Below are 22,044 nucleotides of genomic sequence, written 5' to 3'. Positions count from 1 at the left end.
TTGCATTTGAGTTTTTATGGTAAGCCTGGAATCTCTTTTGGAAGAAGACAGGGTATCAATGATGAACGGAAGAACGAGCGCCTCTACTGCTGCTAGAAGACAGCGTTGCTCCTCGTTCATGAGAATGTTCACTTCCCGAGGTCTCCGTGCAGTTCTTCATCTGTCTTGAAGGGGTGCCCTTCACCCCACAGATCGTCTTAAGTACTTTTTAGGGAATGTGCTTTAACCGGGAAAATATAAACAACCAAGAGGTGCAGTTTAAACAAAGCATTTCAGCGTAGTCATTGAACCAAAGTGCAAGGCACATACTGTGCCTAAAGCCAATGAAATTAAATCTTGCATGAGGCTGAAAATGTTAAGCAAACAGATTCAAATCCCCTAAGTGGATATTCCTGGCAACTGTAGGAAAGTATTTGCAGTAGTTCAGTACAGCTCTGTCCTGCTTTGGGCAAAGCCGACATATGAAAAGCAAACTTACAGAACAGACAGATGGGGGGTGAGCATTCGCATCACAGAGGGACGAAGGGAAGGGTTCCTTCAAATAGCAACCATCCCTAGTTTATTAGAATTCCATTTATAGAGATTCAGTTGACACAACTTTCAGAAACACGCTTGTTTCACGAAATACAATATACCTTAGGAGCTAGCGCTGACTAAAAGGTTTAATTATTCTTCTTTCCCATCTCCAGGGTTTTGCACGTTTTAGACACTTGCCAGTGAAGTGTCAAATGGCAACCTCCACTTTAGGATCGAGCCATTCACGTCCAATATTTTTGTTCTCTTTCAAATTCAATGCCATTTAAGAGAATTGCTAATAGAAAGTATTGGCCTCCTAAGGACGTTCAGCAACAAGCCTTACTGAAGCTTGAAGGGGAGAGGTGCGAGGTCAGCGACACCCAGGCGCAGCCCCTGGGGGCTGGTACGTCTGAATGGGCAGAGCACCTTCCCAGTAATTATACAAACCCCACTGCTCAGGGCTAGTTAGAAAGTGAGCTAAGGACCCTAGGCAGGTTGCTTCACAGGCTAGGAGGTTAAAAAGACAGAACTTAGGTTTTTGAATTTATATTTTTCCACCAGGAAGGTCTGGTTGGAATTCATTGTTTTCTAAAACTGTGCATCCAGAGCGTTTAGCTTGTTTTCTTTTGAAAACACTGCTTTCCTAACAGAGCTGAAATGATTCTCTGAGTTGAATGAGTCAGGGTATTGGGAGATTGCCCATGAAAATGGCCAACTTTAAACTCCAGCTCTGTGCTCACTCCCTCTGGACACCAAGTAATACCTGGCAGTACAAGAAGGAGGTACATAAAGGTCTATGTGGTAGGAGAAGCCACAGGCATTTAACGTTCTACATACTTTCCTCCCTCCAGGATTAAAGCCTGGGTCATCTAATCAACTTGGATGTGACCTAGCAATCAAAGAACAGAAGCTAAAAAAGCCCACCATGATCCCAGTTAAGCTTAGTGACAGAACAGTAGGAAGGAGAAAATCGCTAGCCATTTCCACTTGGATGGGTATCTCCTACTGGACAGACTTCACCCGTCTCTGAACACACTTACGGTGGGCTGGCATAGCAGCCTGGTGAGAATAACGTTCAATTAAACATGTCTTCCTCCTACTTTTCCCTTCTCCTCTCATCCTGGAAGGCTTAATCCTGTCTACAGATGCCCAGATGTGATTCTGGATGAAATGAGTTATAGTTACAAAACTGAGAGCTGGGGAGAGCATTGAGATAAAGAGCATGGTGTGAGAGACACTGGAAGTCAGGTCCAGGCCTGCCACTTATTAGCTGTACAACTTTGGGTAAATAACTTAACCTCTCTGAACTTCTATATGCTCCTTGATCAAATGGGGCTGATCATATATATATATAACACATTTATTATATTAGCTTTATGACACAAATCAAATGAGGCATGTCACGCTGTTAGTATTATTGTTGTTTTCATGAAGGGACCAGAAGCTCTGACCTGACTACAAATGCCAGACTTGCTCTAAAGCAGTGGTCCCCAACCTTTTTGGCACCAGGGACCAGTTTCGTGGAAGACGATTTTTCCGCAGACAGGCTGGGGTGGGGTTAGGGTTGGGGAGATGGTTCAGGAGGTAATGCGAGCGATTGGGGGATGGTTCAGGAGGTAATGCGAGCGATGGGGGGGAATGGTTCAGGCGGTAATGCAAGTGATGGGGGGAGGGTGGTTCAGGCGGTAATTGGAGCGATGGGGGGGATGGTTCAGGCGGTAACGCGAGCGATGGGCGGGAGGGTGTTTCAGGCGGTAACGCGAGTGATGGGGGGATGGTTCAGTCGGTAATTGGAGAGATGCGGGGGATGGCTCAGGCGGTAACACGAGCGATGGGGAGCGATGGGGAGCGATGGGGCGCGCCAGGTAAAGTTTAGCTCACCCGCCTGCCGCTCACCTCCTGCTGTGCAGCCCGGTTCCTAACAGGCCGCAGACTGGTACCCGGCCACGGCCCAGGGCTTGGGGACACCCTGCTCTAAAGAAAATCTGGTGCCTTTGGAGGGTTTCTGAGGCTGGGCAGGTTTTAAAAATTGGGCCATAAGAGGGCCTATGGAATCTTCTACAGCCCAGATGTCCAGCTTCTTCCCTGAGCGAGAACACAAGTGACCCTCAGGGGTCATTGGGGATAGACCCGTGTGGTAGGAGAGGATACAGTCAGTCTTTTGAAAGGACCACCCTGCCGTGGAATTGATCAGAAAACACATTCTAACGAACTGTTGAGTGATTACAACTCAGAGGAGGCCGGCTCTTGAAACTACTCCAGAGAGAGGTGCCCCAGTCTCCGAAGAGCTAATTTTGAAGCTGAATGTACGGAAGGAAATGGGGTGTTGGCACACTTCCCACTTCTGCTGCTGCTCCCCTGGCCCTAAAGCCGGCTTCTGGTTTCTGAACTTAAAAGACAAAATGATTTCAGACCCCAATCCAAGAGCCAAAATACTAACATGAGAACTGACAGCGGGAAAAGATAACCTATTTTCATTACCTTCAGAATGATGCAGGGATTTGCTCTGGTGTACATTATAATCCCATTGCTTTGCAGTGTTCGCAGACGCAGGGCCAGTTTAAAGTCCTCTTCTTTGCTATTTTCAGAAAGCCGGTATTTGATGTAACTGTTTCCAGCAAAGCTGAGAGAAGTGTGCCCTGAAAAGACCATGACGAGGAGATATAGATACTTTTAACATCCAGAAACGAGCAGGGACACATGAAACCACCCAACAACTACCAAGCAAGTGGATGAAAGACCATGGGAAGTTAGGGAAGCCACTGAGGAGAAACCATTTTGGATTAAAAACTGTTTCTCCATTTCAGGTCACACTCTAATTTCAAAGTGAAAAAAAAAAATTACTAGTCAGATGCTGAAAAATCTTAGTTCTCTCATGTCAAGGACAACTTGGTATATTCTCTAACCTGAATTTTCTTAGTGTCACTAAATTCCCAATTCTTATTTTTTAAAATTAGCACTATTAAAAGACATCCCTGTATGCCCACCCTCATCACTTAGATATTTAAGAATTTTCAATGCTATGAAACAAGGGAAAGACAAAACCATTCTCAAAGAATATCCAGGGCTTCCCTGGGGGCGCAGTGGTTGAGAGTCTGCCTGCCGATGCAGGGGACGCGGGTTCGTGCCCCGGTCCGGGAGGATCCCACATGCCGCGGAGCGGCTGGGCCCATGAGCCATGGCCGCTGAGCCTGCGCGTCCGGAGCCTGTGCTCCGCAATGGGAGAGGCCACAACAGTGAGAGGCCCGCGTACCGCAAAAAAAAAAAAGAAAAAAAAAAGAATATCCATATTCCCCAAGTATCCTAATGCAGAACAGACAACTTAGGTCATTTGCACAAATGTTGATAAGGATAATGATATAAAGGAAGTTCATGTCTTGTGCAGTCACAGCTCTGCCTTTTGACCATCAATTTCAAGGCTCCCCTTCCTAGAATCTTTAGTTGCACCCACATCACCCAATTCTGAGTTAACCTTCTCTTTTTTTATTGTCTCCATCTTTATGTTTTAACAAGCAAAGTAATGGCTGAAAAGCCCTCTGGCTGGGGGGGGGGGAAGGGTGGAAAGTGTGGAAATATGCCAAATGGATGATAATCGTGGATTATGAAGAGTTTTCCATATGGAAAGGAGAAGGGAGAAGGGCGGAAAGGGACACCTGAAGTTAGGAGACTTGGCCTTACTGTCACCCTGCAGACCCACCTGCTGTGTACACAGCAGGTGTGTTGGGGTGAGGTCAGCATAAATATCTTTTAAGTCTAAGCCTTAGAAGCCTTCAAAGGCAAGTATGCGGGTGATCTCTTCAGTTCAGGGGCAGCTCCATTCTCGAAGTCAACTCTGAAAGAGCTTTGACTTCCATTTTTAAGAACGGTGCTTGTCTTTGCAAAGGCTGAGTTTCTAGAACCCAGTGCTTAACAAGTGCCTTGCAAATACTAGGCGTATTTATTCCCATTATAATGGCTATTATAATCATCACTCAATAAATATTTCTTGGATTCCAAAATTGGTATCAGTGTGCCTATATTTGAAATACATCTTCTACCAAAAAAAGGGTTCTATTGGTACCAAAAATGAACAGGACTCTTTCTAGAGGAAAGAAGTGGTAGAGCATATGTGAATCAAAAGAAGTATTGAAGTCGAGTGATAATCAGAAATGGAGGATCATTTGGACTGAAGTAACACAAACACTGATTTTTTTTCTTTCTTTAAGAAACAGAGGTGAGCACCTCCCTCACCTTTTGGGAACACGCAGTTATTTGTACATGTGCAGTGGAGAGTCTCTTGATCTAGGCTGGACTTACCGTACAGAAGGTCAACTGAACTGGCTCAGCTTTACCTTCTGTTGAAAGGTGGAGGCTCTGAACATCAAAGGCCATGCCACAGATACTCCGACTCCTCTGCCTAACCAACAGCCCTCTATTTTCCATAATTTCACACCCTTAACATCCATGTGACATGATTGAAACACATGCTGTGACTTCCCATTATATAAGGAGCCCACAGGCATTGCATGTTTCCTGAGCACAGGCTGCAGCTGTAATAAATCTCAAGTATTTGAGGGGGGAGGCTAGCTGGGGTCCATGCGGAAGGAAAACGTTGCATGCAGACAGAATGTGAATTTAGACCCTCGTCACCCTGCCCCGCTCTGCACCTGAGCACTCTCCGAGCTTCCCCGGTGGACACTGGCAGAGGAACGGTCTCCTGCTGGCTTCGTAACCGACGCACTGCATGTCCCCTGGACACGGCTTCTCCACGCAAGGATCGTTGGACCCTGGGCACAGTCCTCCTGTGACAGAGGGGAACACGCATGATCAGTAGAAAGGCAATCACTCTACACTCCAGGAAGTCCAGGAAGCACAGGAATGGGTCAAGAGCTGGGCTCTATAGGCTCTGAGCTGAGAGACAAAATGGCCGCCCAGAAGCAGGAATGCCTGCGTGAGCTTCACCCGGTGTGGGTGCCCATCAAACATCCCTGCATCTGCCAAAAGCTCACTGCCAGAGTGAAGTACGTTGGGGGCAAAGAGTCAATGGAGCTCCTCTGTTTAGGCTAAAATATGCTAAGGTTGTGACTGGGCCAACTTCTGGTGAAGAAAGATCATACCACGTGGGCTCTGGTAGTCTTTATTGGATGGGGCTCCTGCATACTGGGGGCCATTTGAATGCATCACTTGAGTTTAGACTTCTTCTATGCTCCTTGCCTGGAGCCCTGAAAATCTTAGGTAGACTTCACAAGACGTCAGCTGTTGTTTTCAGATTGAGGGAAAAAAAGACTTTTCTAAAGAAAAGTATGACTCATTCTAGATTGTGAAAGCACAACTCGCATCGTTTCCTAATCCCTTCTGCTCCCTGCTATTGTATTGATTAGCTGTAAATGTGCCCTGCTGGCTAATCAAACATAGCAGAATTTTCCTTGGCAAAGGAAGGCTTCCTTTTCACCTGTTCAATGTTCATAGCACAGTGAGATGAAAGGTTAATTCCTCAGAAAGAAAATTCTGGAAGGCAGATTATCTGATTAAGGTGGAATTCAGGACCCAAGGGAGTTTTTCAGAACTGTGGTGACGGCAACTATGGGTCCACCAAAGAAAACGCACTTTCCAAAGGTCTTGGGTATTTCAACTGTAATTAGGCGAGAGTTTAGGTGGTAAAAGGACTGTAGAAAAGAAGACACAAATTGAAAACAACTCACAGCTGGGTTAGCAGTGGACCAAAGAAGCACCTTTTCTCTGTGAACCAAGAACACACTGGGCCTCAGCAGCATCTTTCCTCAGCAAGATTTGGCCCATTCTCATCTTCCTTTCTATACCAACTCTTTCCTCCTCATTAAGCATATCATTCCATTATACAGTCATTTCTTTGCCCAGGAGAAAGCAGACATTTAATGCTAACTACACATAAACATTTTAGGAACTGTAATCCTGGAGGGGAGAGACGTAAGTATAGCACTAGCAAACTCAGAGTTCATAAATCTTATTTTCCACTGGTTGAGAGCTCAGCCATAAAAGATACTCTTGGCAATGACCCAGCTTACAAAGTCTTAGAAGATGAAGGGATTTTTAACTGAAAATTCGGACTGATCTTCACAAATGGTTCTAAAAGACCTGAGTGCCCTGAAATACATCTTCCTCATTTCATTCCAAGAAATCTTTATTCCTGCCATGTATTTATCAATATTTATAGAACCTAAAACAGCTGTTCAGCCACCTTATGATCTGTTTCAAGTGGCTTTTGATACCAGATTTTTTTTTTTAATTTTTAATTTTTTAATTTTTTTGGCCACACCGTGTGGCATGCGGGATCTTAGTTCCCTGACAAGGGATCAAACCCGTGCCCCCTGAAGTGGAAGTGCGAAGTCTTTACACTGGACCACCAGGGAGGTCCCTTCAAGAGGCTTTTGATAACCAGTTTTGCAATTTTTGATGCATTCATCCAACAACAAAAAAAATTTTAGGGCCAGCGAGGTAATAGGCCTGGACATATAAAGATGAAAAAAAAAGGTCCCATCTCTTCCTCCCCACAGGAAACAACACACACACAAACACATGATTACAGTACAATAAAGTAACTGCATTGCGAGAGGTATGTGAGTGCAAGGGAAGCCCTAGAGAAGGAACAATTGTGTTTCCTGGGAGAATGTCAGAAGTCCTTGCAGAGGAAGAAAGCATTTTAAAAACTCTGGCTTGAAGGATGAGCTCTTTTGAGTAGCAAGGAACTGTGTTTCTTGGGAATGAATCTACCATCGTTAGTGGCTTGACCGCATGCACGTGTTAATGTTTACTTACGGTAAGTTCACAACTCTCCCAGCCTACTCTGTGCGGTCTCCATGATTGGATTCATTTCCGTTTCTGAGGCCTGCAAACTCCTGGGTGGCTCCTACCTGTTGACTAGTTAGCATGGCCTCAAAAATGGAACCACGCCACAGGGGGGTAGCAATGAGCATAAATGAATCACAGAATTCATCCCATCAAATGGATGTAACTCTAAATTACCTGGGCATTAATTTCCAGTTAGACATGGGAACAGTAATTTATGTATTTAAGAAGTCTGTTCCTTTCCATTCTGTGGACGTGCCTCTTCCCATGTCCTAGTTTAGCCGGCCAAAGGATATCCTTTCTATAAGTGTCTGTGTTTGTTTCTGAGATACAGCTACATATACTACATTCAGAGTCTTTTTTGCCCTAATGCACTGGCTACGTTGCTTAGAAAACTTGCATTATCAATAATGCAGTTTCAAAGCCTCTGTTTGAAAGGGGAAAAGAGGACTAGATAATTTCAAACCCATGATAGCAAAGCTATTTTCTCCTGCCAGGAGTTATGGTAAAAAAATAATAATAATAAAAATTTAAGAAAAATTTTTAAAAAACCCAGCCGTAAGTGCATATAATAAAGGCTAAACACTGTATTTCACAATAAACACAGCATTTGAGTACTTCTCCCTTTTATTCACATGTTTTGGCCTTTTCTTTTACCACCAGTCCTGCCCTGGTAGTTAGCATTGGGCTTCTCACTTTATCACCCATATTGCTTATATTGGGTTAAAGCACAAAGTCACTTAGATCAGTAACTGGAGTTCAAATTCACAGTTCTTTTTCTTCTTCTTTCCTTATGTCATAACCATAGAACCCATATAGTTAAATTCATTAAATTAATGAATTGCATTAGATCCAGCTCCCCTTATAAAAACTCTAGCTGGAAGACAGATAGAAAATATTTTAATATATTATAATAAGTGCATTCTAAATTAATATAAATATTAAACATATAATAATGTATATTTCTATTCATTCCAGCAGTCATTGACTTTGATAGGTTATTTTTCCTTCCTTTTCTTTTTAATAGGTTTCCTAAGGCAGAAGGGACAGTTCTGGCAAGCGATCTGTCTCTCGATGGTTTAAAAATCCTAGGGGGCCTCCTCCCTGCCTCCCGGCCCGGGACGGGAGTAGCCGTAAACGTTCTGGCTCCAGCGGCTGCTGTCAGTTTGCTCTGTTCACCGTCTGCTCTCTTGTGGCTCAAGGAAGTATGAAGGCAGATTAGAGTCTGGACGTCAGTGTAAATGTAACATGCTCCTTAGCTGGGGACAGATGTGAGCATGTGCACGAAATGCAGTCTTTTCCAAGTCGAGAAAGACTTCTGGTTACTGAAAAACAGGTTTCCCCAAACCAAATACTCCCCACATGCGATACTGTAGTTCTCCCCTCTCTTCAACTATGATAAGAAATTAGGTCCTTTCTGAAATATTTATCGTGAGAGGGACTTGACCCTCATACGCCAACCTGAACAATGCCGTGTGTCCTTTGACCTCCGATGTACCCAGGCCTGGGTCTTTGGGACACTTTCCTGGGGATAACAACCCTCTTCCCAGCCAAAGCCGTAAAGTTTCCAGCAACATAGAATCCAGTATGCTTTCAATGGGTGTTGAGGGGTTAACTTGTTTTTAGAAAACATATGCTCACATCATCCCCTTTGCAGAGAAGCACTCATACCTGCTATCGTTAGGAGTCTTAAAGACCCTCTCTCTGGCGGAAGAAAGTGCCTCATCCACTCCTGTACAACCGTTAAGGGACAACAGTGTCTGCTCCCATTGGCTTCTGGGAGGAAGTTTATCTTATTAACTGTCGTTAAATAATCCAGGTTTAATTAACTTGTTCTGTGATCAGTGACAGCTTGGGGGGAATGCAGGCTCTAGACCTTCATGATCTGCATCTCCAGGCATCCATCAGTTTGGTGCCAGAGTGAGCATGAAGGGAGAAAGGTCCCACTTTATCAAACCCACTGACACCATTTGTGGTGAGTCAGGGCAGGGCAGAAGGATCAGATGTTTTTAGCAATTGTCAGAGCATAAAGCAGGCAGAGAAATCTCTGTTTCCCATCCCTAGGTCCCCTCTGGAAGGTGGGGCACTGTAATAGGAAAGGGTGCGGCATTGACAAGCAGCAGCCCTGGATTTTGGCCCTGACTAGTTATTCAACGTATTTCCTGTGTGGCTCTGAACAAGTCACTTGACTTCTCTGGATCTTGCTTTTCTTTTGTGAAAAATGAGGATAATGATTCTTCATAGAGTTGTGAGCATTAGATGGGCTAATGTATGTGCAAGCAACTTGTAAAGAAAAAAAATTAGAATAAAAACAAATTACTACAATGTCCCCACACTGGAGACACTAGGCTGACAATATGGCAGAGATCTAAACTCCAGTGTAATCCTTTTCTTGCTGTTCTTTCTGGGTCAGATTCACGATTTGTAAACTGACAGATGATATGAAATACTGTGTGCACGGGAGGAGCTTTTTATTAATCAGCGTCACAGGCCATGTGCAGCTGGGTTAGCCCCTCCACAAGCTTATCTCGGGCGGAGGTATTCTTTTCACAAAGTCTCTCTACCAGGAGAAATGTGCCCATGATGTGGCCATTCATCACAAGGTTTCCCACCCCTGAAACTTCGCTCGGTTGGAAATTTAGGTCACTTTCTACAGAGCTGACAATATACAATTCACTTGAGCAGAAGCTCAGAGCTTTGGAACCTGCAGGGAGGAGGAAGGTGATCCTCCCGTGGTTTTAAAAGGGTCTTACTTCCCTATGTATGACTCTCCTCTCCTTATCTCCCCAGAATTCCCACAGCTCCCAGCGTTAAGTCTATGCCTTTAGCTAATACATCAGTATTTAGCTGTGACTATTATTGCTGGCACTTTGAGCTTATTCAACCTCTTGATTTATATCACTGCCTCATTATACTGAGAATCTAATGACTGATGGTAAACATCCTACACCCTGAGTTCGCATGCTTTGCCAAGATGCCACGTCTCGGCCAATGCCACATAAGTCAATAAGCTTCCTTCTTAACTCCTGGCCTGCATGAAGTTTTAAAACACATTCTCCTAAGGTCCCTTGGCTTTGAAGTGGTTTCTTGTGGTTCTCCCAGAAGCACAGAATCATGTTGATTGGTGTTTGCTTGGCTCCACCATATTTTCTGGATGATTCTGCTAAAGGCTGAGTACAGTTTCATCCAACATATCCTCTCTGGGGCAGCTGTGTGTGGATGGAATATATAAGGGGTTATCCACATGGTGAGAAGCTGGTATCACCTCCACACTGGGTACCTCCAAACCTCTCCTGGCACTTCCAGGACTCATGCATGCTGGAGATCAGGGATCTGCAGAGACATATCTGTTGTGAATGAGAAATAAAAACTTTCCAGTTTTTAGGGGGAATCTGGTTAAGATTCGGAGATAACACTAAATTATTCAGAATCCCTGGGGTTGGGACAATGGGCTCTGTCCTTTGAGAATTAGCATTAACAATCCCCAGCCCAAGTGCAAACCCAATCTCAGGTTGTTTTTTTTTTTTGCGGTCCGCGGGCCTCTCACTGTTGTGGCCTCTCCTGTTGCGGAGCACAGGCTCTGGACGCGCAGGCTCAGCGGCCATGGCTCACGGGCCCAGCTGCTCCACGGCATGTGGGATCTTCCCGGACCAGGGCATGAACCCGTGTCCCCTGCATCGGCAGGCGGACTCTCAACCACTGCGCCACCAGGGAAGCCCTGTTTTATGTTTTTTAAAAACTCATCAAGGCTAAGTTTTAAGTGTCTTACTGCCTTGCAGAAGCGTTCAAAATTTTATTTTATTTTATTGTGCTTATGAGAAGTACATCACTGTGGCTGCCTCTCACAGGCTCCTTTTACCTGTCTTACCATATTTTTCCAGGACTGTCCAGACTCCCCACCATCCAACTCAATCCAACTGAGCTCCCTGTTGTTCGCTCAGTACATGATGCCGGTTCTTGGTCCATGAGAATGGGGACCATGTTAGCCTCACTCACCACTGTGTCTCCAGCAGCCCGCCTAGGGCTTGGAAAAGTATTTAATTCACTGTTGAGTGAGTGAGCAAATGAAAGGGTGCCCCGAATCCCTGGGCTTTTCTCTTCACTCTCTCTCTGCTCAAAATACCTTCCCAGGACTATTCATTGCTTCCAACGCCTTTCATGGACTCCTTCAAGTAGGACAGAGGATTCCTTCCTTTATGCTTATTCTGTGCCCCAACTACAGGAATTACAACCCCTTCTAGCTCCTATTTTTCACAGCCAAGGAGCAAAGGAACTTCTGTTGTTTGTCTAGAAAAAGAGATTCAAGGGGTCCTAAAAACTATCCTTAGATGACTGGAGGGCATCTTGTACAGGAGAGGTTAGACAGCTCGGGTTCTGTGTGGCTCTAAATGGTGGAGCTGGGTGACATCACAAGGAGGTGGATTTTGGTGCCCTAGAAGAGAGAAGTTGTGTTAGGTCCATCTTGTGAGGTAGTGATTGCCCCGACTGGGGTTCAAACCTTGGCTGAATTATTGTGCCAGGAGTACAGTGAACAGGATGTCTGTAGTGGGTGGGAGGTTGGACTGGGTGAATTTCAAGTTCCTTTCACATCTGTGCAGAGGTGATAGGGTACAGTGATTAGGACTGCCAGGTGTGAATCCTAGCTTGACCCTTACTAAGTTTGTGACCTTGAGCAAGTCAACTGACCTTTCCAAGTCCAAGTTTCCTTAGCTTTTGAGGAAAGTTAATGATACCTACCCTTTAGGGTTATGATGAGGGTTAAATGCAATGACACCTGTGTGAAACACAGGACAGTAACAGGTCACTGCTCACTAAATGTTAGTTGCTATGTTTGTCCCTGCCTTTATCTGTGCACTGCACTGCACGCGGTTTGTCGCCTCTATTCCTTGGCTCTAATGCTCCTCAGGCTTGAGCACTCCCTCCCCATCACCTACCTAATTCTAGGCATCCTTTCAGACCTAGTGCAGGTGGCATCACCCTCAGTGTTCTTCTCCCTGCCCTGCAAACCCTCACAGTGGCATCATACACCACTGGCTGAGGGCACGGCTGCTGTCACCCTCAGCCCTGCCAGCACAGAGCTCACCCACGGCAGACGCTCCACGCGTTTTACTGGAGCTCCAGTTTCTAGTCTGGGTTCCATATCTGAACCAGGACTAGACAAGTCAGGCATCCACTTCCACTAACATTCTCATAAACACATTGGTCTTAAACTCTGATGGTCTCGTGGCGAGTCCATTCTCTTGGACAAAGCGTCTCCTTTTTGATATATTTCTAGATTAGACTTTTGAAAAATCAATGAAAATTTTCCAAAATGGACAATCATCACTGCCCCATGGGCTGCCCCAATGCTCTGTCCTCTGGCTTCCGCAGAGGAGCTCAAGGGCCTTTATCATTCCCCATCGTTTAGGTTGGTGTCGGGCTTTCTTACCCAAGTGCCAAAGTTCACCGAACATCTAAAGTTTACCAGGAGCCACCGCACGACCTCAGAACTCTCTCTGTAGCTCTCAAACTTTTGTTCAAACGTGATGCTTTGTGGGGGCTGGAATATAATGAGGCTCTTTGGCACTAAATTTCAAGCCTGTTTGCATTTTGTCAAAGCAACTCAGCATTTTGGTTTAAGATGTAAATGATGTTAATTTGACCCAAAAGTCTGCACGAGAGAAAGATGGGTTGGAAGTTGGGAGGAGGGTAGAATATTGAGGCCAAATCTGTATAAATATTACTACACAGCCCAGAATGGGCAGCTACCTCTATTTATCATCCTAATTATTCCACCAAGTGGTGGAAAAGTCCATTTATTGTATCTGTCAACCTTCTAGGATAAACAGACAAGCAGCAGTACTGGGTGTGCGTGTGTGTGTGTGTGTGTATGTGTGTGTGTTTGGGGGCCTGGGGGCATTTACTGACTTCAATTACCTCTCCTTTCCAATAAATGAGCAAATGTCTAAAATGATTAATGCTTTCCTTAACAGTTCTTCACTGTATTTTTATTTACGAGGATACTTCAGAAAAACCGAGAGAGCCATTACTATGATAATTAAGAGTTTGCCCTCTGAACCCAGAGGAAATTGTTTCTATTTTATGTTGATGTGAGATTTCTTAGAGTTTGGTTTCCTCACCAAACTCGCCAGAATTAGAATCACCCAGGCTACATATATAGTGGTTCCCAGGCTCCACCCAAAACCTCCTGCTATATTTGAGTGTGGGTCTCAGTAGTGGGCATTTCTAGTAAGCCACAGGCATAGTGGAGTCTGAGATCCCCTGCTGTTCTGCCATGGGTCTATGAGGTTGGTGATCAGTCAGGAAAAATGGGGTTATTTGAATATTCTTATAGAGTACATAGCACTGGGGTTATGAATCCTATAAAAAATGGAAGAGTTCCTGTTCTTAAGATGCAGGGAATAAAACAAGGGCCCAAGATGAACCTTTATTGAATCAGCATGCCCTTCTCACCAGCCGTATGGCCCTGGGCAAGGCAGGCAGCTACCATATTTATAAAAGGGAGATTATCGTATATCAGCTGCTGAAGATGGGGATTGGGCCAGATGATGTTCTGAGGTGCTTTTACCACTAACATCCAGTATTTTATTTTGCAGCTTAATTACAAGAGGGACTTAAAGGTGCAAAGGGGCTGAGAAGTGAGGCGAGTCTGCACAGAGTTCTTGTTCAGGAAATGCTCACTTTTTAAACCGAGAAAGCCTCCTCTTGGGACGTCTCGGGGCTGAATCGCAAAAACTTCCAGCATTCTGGGTTTCCCGGGAGTGGAAAGATTTATGGGGACTCGAGGACAGGAGCCCTGGGCCAGGATACCACCTTGAAACTCACTGCATTTAAAACATCAGTGTCTCATGCAAAATGCAGAGCAAGACCCCTCTCTCCAACAAAATCTAAATCCCTGCTTTGAAGAAAACTGCTAAGCCTGCCCTCCCCTTGTCTCTTCTTGAAGAACTCATACTCATCCCTCAAAACTTAGAATATAGGTGGTCTCTGGTGCCTAAGTGTCACAGAAAGCTTTCCTCTGGCCACGATAGGGACTCTGTCCTTTTTCCTCCCCAGCATTCCTTATAACACCATTAATGCCAACAGGTACTTGCAACAGCTGAGTTCATAATAGCCAGCTCCTAAGAGCAGGGACTGTGTCTTTTTTCACTTTGAATCTGCAGTGCCTAGGACATTGCCGGTACCACAGTTTTCTACTGAATGAAATGAGTTCCCAGAGCACAAGGATTAATTAGCTGGTTTAGTTTCTCCTGCAGAGTCTGCACTGTCCTGTCTCGAACCTCTTTTGAACCCTGCTGTGAATCACTGCAGGAAGGCTCTAGTGCATAAATCAGTTTGCCTACAAAGGAAATATGGGTAGGGTCTGGACGACCGGCATTCATAAATCCTGCATGTTGGTGGCTTCTGCCAGAAATGCATTACACCTAGCACACATGCTTGGAGTTCCTTTGGAGCTAATTTACATATTCAACAGTTTGGATATCACTGCATCTACGTGATGAAAACACAAACAGAATTCACTGGGGACCACGAAGTGAGTGGCCAGCACTCTTCTAGGCTGCTTGGAGGTCATCAAAAGGTCTCTCGAGGGAGCTGTGATCTCTGGGGCCTTCCTCTGATGAACTCATTCTCCAAAGTGCAACACAAAACTTTCTACAAGGGAAGAGGGCAGGGGCCCTGCCTGTCCTCAATTACCTAAAGGATGTTTTATAAATGGCTTCTCTTCTGGCCACAGTACCTTTAGGCCAAGTTTTCACTGGCTAGAAAAACTCCAGGTGCAATTTTCTTCGAAGAGGGCAGTGAATTTATGGTGCCATATGTCAGAGAGAGAAAAAGAGGGAGAGAGCAAGGTTTCTTGCTGACCACTGTGGTCATGCGACTCTGTGCAGCTATGGCCTCTGACCAGGGAAGGTCAAGGTTCAGAGACTCTAGTTACGTCGACAAATACAAACCATTCCATCTCTGCCGCTCTGAGGGCTGAATCCACCCCTTGACTGTGCTCCGGAATATCTGGCCCCTGTTTTTCACTGAAGCAAATCCAGCTGCCTTTCCCCTCTGCGATAGCTTCTGAACTTGTTTCCCTGCCTCTGGCCCGGCCCCGTCTAACCCATTCACCTCTGCAGCCAGCAGGCTCTTCATGAAATACAGACCTGATTCTGTCACTTCTCCCCCGTCAAATGAGCCAATGGCTCCCACTGCTTTGAGATAATTTCTAGAACGTCACCCTGGCTAATGGCTCTTCTGTGATCACTGGGCCGACTCACAAGTCTCCTTTGTCATCACTGGAAATCTCTTTCAATCCCCTCATTGTAGGTTGCTGTCTTGCCCCTCAGCCTCATACAAACAGCCCCTCCACTGGAATGCTGTCCCTCCCCTACCTGTTATCACACGTCTAATTCCTACTTTTTTTTTTTTTTAACATTGAAATATAGTTGATTTACAGTGACGTGTTAGCTTCAGGTGTACAGCAAAGTTATTCAGTTCTATATATATATATATATATATATATATATATATATATATTCTTTTTCAGATTCTTTTCCATTATAGGTTATTACAAGATATTGAATATAGCGCCCTGTGCTATACAGTAGGCGCTTATTGTTTATTTTACATATAGTATTGTTATCTGTTAATCCCATACTCCTAACATATACCCTCCACCTTGCCCCTTTGATAACCATAAGTTTGTTTTCTATGACTGAGAGTCAATTTCTGTTTTGTAAATAAGTTCATTCATATAATTTGTGTTTGGATTCCACATGTAGGTGATATCATACGATACTTAGTGCAGCCACCGTGGAGAACAGTATGGAGGTTCCTTAAAAAACTAAAAATAGAGTTACCGTATGATCCAGCAATCCCACTCCTGGCCGTATATCCAGAAAAGACAAAAACTCTAATCTGAAAAGACACACGCACCCCAGTGTTCACTGCAGCACTATTTATAATGTGCAAGACATGGCGGGCAGTAAATATTTTGTCCAATGAGTGAATGAACGAATGCATGCATGCCAGGATGGTAATCCAGGCCACCTCTGAAAGCTCAGGACTGGGGAGGGCACCCTCCGAACCGCACTCACCGTTACAGGTGCAGCGCACGTTCCTGTAGAAACGCGGGCACACGAAGCTGATGCGAGCTGTGCTGTAGGTCATGAGCGCGTGGGAATCCAGCGACAAGCCTTGCTCGCAGTGCTGCTCCTGGCAATCCAGCCCGGAGCAGTTCTTCTCCAGGATGGCTGAGATGCGCATGACGTTCTCCAGATGTCTCCTGGCATTGGACAGCTTCTGGATCAGGTAGGCCGGCTTGTAGAACTCACTGTTGGGCGTCTCCACCGCGAACAGCATGTCCAGCTCATGGGTGCCCGCCACGGGCTGGATGCTGATGATATGCAGGCTGTCCTGCTTCTGGGTGAGGACCGCGTTCCGCAGGGTGCGCCGGAACCCGTGCATGTGCAGCCCCACAAAATCCTCGGGGGATACGTTCTCGAAGCGGATGGTGACAGTGTTCTGCAGCATCTCGTGCACCAGCTGCTCCACATGCACGACCACGTCGATGGGCACCTGGAAACGGCCATCACTCACTGACACGTTCAGGATGTACTTCCCGCTGTCCAGGCCTCCTAGGGCGATGATTTTCCCATCATGACTGTTCACCTTGAACAAGCTTTTCTGCTCCGATTTCAGGGCGAATGTGAGGACATCATACACATCTTGATCTGTGGCATGGATCTTCCCAATGACCCCACCAGGAAAGTCGTCCTCCATGGTGACAATGAAAATTTCCAGGGGGATGGCTGTGGGCTTGTGGATGCTTTCCTCGATGACCCGCACGCGGATGTAGGAGTGAGAAACTTGCTGAGGTTTGCCTGAGTCTTTTGCCTAAAACAACCAAGAGGGAGAAAGCCAAAGAAGTAAGAAAAAAAAATAATAATTAAAAAAAGATCAACAAAACTCTGAAGATGTCTGTTCCTTTAACCATGTTTGCTTCTTCCTCCATCCCCTGCCACTATTCTGCAAAATGTTGAGGATGTGCATTTAAGTAAGAGGAGTGATTTATCACCTGGGGTCCCCATATGTACACTCTGTTATGGACAATAAAATGTGTCAACACAGTAAAGCCATGGGGGTGAATTGGGAGGGAGAACAGAGGGTGCTATAGGATCCAGCATGCCCACAACAGGCTGGCCTTGTTTTAATTTTGGACAGAAGCCACAGGGGAACCCCATAAAGTGGCATTCCCACTTGTAGGAGAAATCTTTGTTCTCTTTGGCTTCTTTGCTTTTGATTGGACCAGACAGCATTTTTCTGCACATTTAAGAAAAAATGTTATTTAAAGTGAGAAGTACACAATATCAGGGTTTAGAATAAAGATGGTACACTGAAGGGCAAAATAGGTAGCCTGAAAAAACCCATTTTGACTTCCTTCTTTACATAAGAATTGACAGAACCACTACCCTGAAACAGATCATTACTGAGAACCTGCCATGTGCAATGTGAAGGTAGTCAGTGTTGTAGGACTTCTGAGAAGGGCAGATTCTCAGGGGCTGGGTCCCCAGGGCGGGTATCTCGAGATGTGGGGCTGCAAAGGACCTTGCAGGCCAGGTACCATCTGAGGAGATGTGTCCTTGTTTGTAGAAGGCAGTAGAAAAGCACAGGCTTGCTCATCACAGAGACCTGAGTTTGAATCTTGGCTCTGCCTCTATGTGTCTGGCCTGGAGTAAGTCACTTAACTTCTTCGAGCTTCAATTTCTGTATCTTTAATTTGAATAAAATAGTCATATCTACCTCACAGGATTCTTGTACTGCGGGGATTAACAGACACAGTGATTGCAACGTACTTAGCACAGGCTTGACTCATAGAAGTACTTAGTATGTGAGAGTTAATGTAATGTTGTCATTTTTATTATTACCATCACCATATGCTTTTAAAAATGAATTATATGAACCGGAGATGCTGAAATGGAAAATTCATGTAAGAAGAGATAAATTTAGCAAATTAGGTTGAACTTGAAGTGAAACTGTGTATGGCCTCAAAAGACAGTGATGGGGCTTCCCTGGTGGCGCAGTGGTTGAGAGTCTGCCTGCCGATGCAGGGGACGCGGGTTCGTGCCCCGGTCCGGGAGGATCCCACATGCTGCGGCTGGGCCCGTGAGCCATGGCCGCTGAGCCTGTGCGTCTGGAGCCTGTGCTCCGCAACGGGAGAGGCCACAACAGTGAGAGACCCACGTACCACAAAAAAAAAAAAGACAGTGATGAGTTTGGACTCTATAGGCCAGAGGTTGCCCACTCAGATGTTGAAAACCAGAAGGGTGACAGAAAGGCATGAAGCCACTGGGTGTAAGGTGGCAGACTCATGGGCTTGTGGCCTGAGAAGGACTGCACAGTCATGCCTGCCTAAAGTCTGAAAGAGTCAGAATTCACAAGTTTTCAGGCACTAGGGAGCTCAGATGGATTTAGTTTAGGGGTTGGCACACTTTTTCTGTAAAGGGCTAGATAAGAAATAGTTTAGGCTTTGGGGTTATACGATCTCTATCAACTACTCAACTATCATTCCAGCAGAGAAGAAGCCCAGAGCATATGTAAATGAATCGGTGAGGCTGTGTTCTAATAAAACTTTACTTATAAAAACAGGCTGAGGACAGGATGTGGTTCAGGGGCTATTATAGTCTGTTGACCTCTGGTTTAGTGGAATGACATAATCAAAGTGGACTGATATAATCAAAGTGGAATGATTAGCCTGGAGGGGTGTAGGGATAGATCAGAAAAGAATGAGGCGGAAGCCAGAGGAACACCCGGGAGGCTTCTGCAATAGTATGAGTATCGGGCGATATAGAATAAAGTGGGGTGATGGCAAAGGGAACATACCTGATGCACACGGGGACCTTATGAAGGCAGAAACGTGCGACTTGGTGGTAGTTTAATATAAGGGACTAGTAGGAGGAAGCTCTCCTACTAGTTTTTAGGTTTACTAGTTTTGGTGTTTACAAAGTCTGAGTTGTGAAATATGCTCTCTGACAACCAGAGAAGGTGTGCAAAGAACTGTACTAGCTTCTGTGAGAAGGCACTAAAACTCTCTCCTTGCCCTTGAGGACCTATACTGTGATATAAAATCATTCACATAATATTGTTGGACGCGTGGGTGGCAACTGAAGAGTTTATCAATGTGCTTGGACCCAAAAGTCATTAATTTGGAAGGTTCCGTGGAGTAGAGTAAGCCATAATTTATCCAGAGAAATAAGGTACACAATGAAATGCTACATAAAGAATGGCTATTGTTATTATTGCCACCATCAATAATGAGTTTAGGTTGCCCTCTGTGCCAACTGTGGGTAAAAAAAGTCACTCAGTTTCACTGATGGGACCCACATCTTGGTACTGGCAAAATTTGCACCCAGTGAATTTTTGGTGCTCTCTCTTTCCTGCTCCTATCCACACCCTTCCCATAACTGCCACTTTTGCCTCTTTGTCTCACTTCATTTTACACCATGACCTTGAAGAAGCTGAAATGTTGGGAGGCCATTGCCGTCTGAATCCCTGTTCCCCTCCCATCTCACTGGGGAAACGTACCAAGTTGAGGTCTCTTCAAAAGCAGAGGCCATGAAATAGCTCAATCACATTAGGACAAGGATTGGTTCCTTCCCCACTCGGGTTGACCTGGGAAACACTTCTCAGTACCAAGCAGCAAGGCTTGACAAATGAGTTGTCTTTGGGGCTCGACTAGAACCCCAGGAATTTTCAGAATGCAGATTTAAGCCCAGTGACCGTCAGCCCGGCACACCCTACGGGAACGTCCCACTTCAACAATGATGCTTCCTTTCCTTCCTGTTCAGCTTCACATACAGAGGCCACTTTTATTGGTGTGAAATTGAATTTGAAATTAAAATGAGTAATGATTTATGTTGACTTGCTTGACAAAGAAAACCCAACCAACGGGCCCAGCAACAAGCACGAGAGAAAGCTGGCCTGATGCGGCCAGAGGATGAGGCTGTACCTGGACACACAGCACATACTCTGGAGACTCCCTGTGCTGGAAGACCACGGCTGAGCGCAGGATCCCATCCGAGTCCAACACGAACGCCTCCTCTTCGTTTCCCGACAAAATAGAGAAGGAGAAGGGAGGCCCATTGTGAAAGGAGTCTCTGTCTGTCACCACGAGCTGCAAAATGCTGGTGCCTACTGGCTTATTTTCCTGCATAAGAGAGTATATTAAAAGGGAAGATAAAATTACACCTCTCTTCACATTTAAAAAGAAAACCCATCATTACCAGCTGAGAGTGCTGTGCTAGAAACAGGGCTTTTTGCGGAAGGGATTCCCTGTGATGTTATCTTGTCTTCTGAAAATGTGCTGGCCTCTGTGAGCGTCATGTTTCCCATCCTTCGCTGCCACTCCACAGCTGCCCTGTGAGACAGTGAGCTGCACGTGAAAACATGAGGACTTGGCTTTGAATGGGTTTGCAGGTTCCAAGGATGCTGCTGGTTATACCTTGTCCTCGAAAGGCTGGAACTGCCCTGAGTTCACCCGAACGGCTCCAGAGATACACGGTGCTCATCAGCCTTCATGACGATGTCAGAAATCCTCTCGGGCCAAGAAAACATCAACCTTTCAGGATGGGAAAGCACTTCGTCACACTTACCACAGCACAGTTATGCGGAGGCCCAACATGGTGACACAAAGTCACAATACCGGACTCTTTAGGGGGACATCCTGGCAACTTCCCAGGAAAAATACAAAGGCGGGTGTCAGGTGAAAAACAGGGCTTTTCACCCCAGCCATCAGAACACAGTTTTGCTATTTCTTAAGGGAAGGGAAAGGGGATGGGATGGATATTCCTCAGTTAGCGAATGAAGAGAAAAGGAATCTGTAAGTTTCGGAAGTCCGGATGTCATTATGCCAACAGGATTTTGCAGAAACTCTGCCTTCTACCCCAGATGGAAACACAAAGGCTCCTAGTTACTCCTTCTTGGGCCCAAGGTTGTCCTTACTTTGAAAACACCAAATTGAACTCCTCGGTGGCCCAGGCACTGGTTTCCTTGCTCTGCTCTGTTTAGACTTCAGCATTCCCACAGCTCGGGCCTGAAGTCATTTTCATTCGTTCAGGCCTTCTGATGACATTGACTTTGGATTAACTGAGTTTGGGTCCCAGAGATGGAGACAATGATACCCTACATGACAGCAGTCACGGGCGGGGTGGGCACACTCATGTGTTAGGCGCTGAATTAGTCTTATGAGAACCATGCGTTGGAAAAAGAAAATCATTCTGGGGTGAACAATGGGAGGAGCATTTTTTTTGCAGGAGAAAAGAACCTCAGATACTTCTCATGTTGCTTCTCCTCTCAAGTGGCCTTTTGGTTATCAGGAACTAGACACCGTCTCCCGCTGGGATAAGTTGTGGAAACGTCCCAGCCCAGCGTAGATTTATTAGTGCAAGCTGACAGTATCCTCAGCGCCACACAACACAGAAGATTTATTGATTTGTTTGCTCTCTCTATAAAAGCCATTTCCTCCATACAAGAGAGAGGGTAAGAGTATGTGTGCCTGAGGGGTCGCATCCGAGGAAGGAGGGTGAAAGAGAACACAGACGGGCCCAGTGTTGCAGACAAGAAGCCACGGTCCCCGCTCGTGGGCTCAGAGTCTCTGTTCTCTCCCTGCTGACTTCCTGGAGTGCGTGTGAGAACAGTCTGTCAAGCTGATCGACGCGTGTCATAAAACTGACCTTGAGT

General features: G+C 45.5%; 1 protein-coding gene across 1 annotated transcript in view; it reads right to left on the bottom strand.

Annotated features, from left to right (window-relative positions):
• FAT3 (FAT atypical cadherin 3) overlaps window positions 1-22,044 on the bottom strand; it is a 158,828-nt gene that overhangs the window by 33,572 nt on the left and 103,212 nt on the right. Inside the window, exons 15-18 of the mRNA XM_067751685.1 lie at window positions 20,315-20,512; window positions 16,404-17,202; window positions 5,163-5,297; window positions 2,998-3,155 (exon numbers count right to left, since the gene is read on the bottom strand). Coding sequence (XP_067607786.1) covers window positions 2,998-3,155; window positions 5,163-5,297; window positions 16,404-17,202; window positions 20,315-20,512 — 1,290 coding nt within the window. The remainder of the gene's footprint in view (window positions 1-2,997; window positions 3,156-5,162; window positions 5,298-16,403; window positions 17,203-20,314; window positions 20,513-22,044) is intronic.

Source organism: Pseudorca crassidens, chromosome 9, assembly GCF_039906515.1.
Source record: "Pseudorca crassidens isolate mPseCra1 chromosome 9, mPseCra1.hap1, whole genome shotgun sequence".
NCBI classification, from domain to species: domain Eukaryota; kingdom Metazoa; phylum Chordata; class Mammalia; order Artiodactyla; family Delphinidae; genus Pseudorca; species Pseudorca crassidens.
This window is presented reverse-complemented; position numbering and strand designations above follow the sequence as displayed.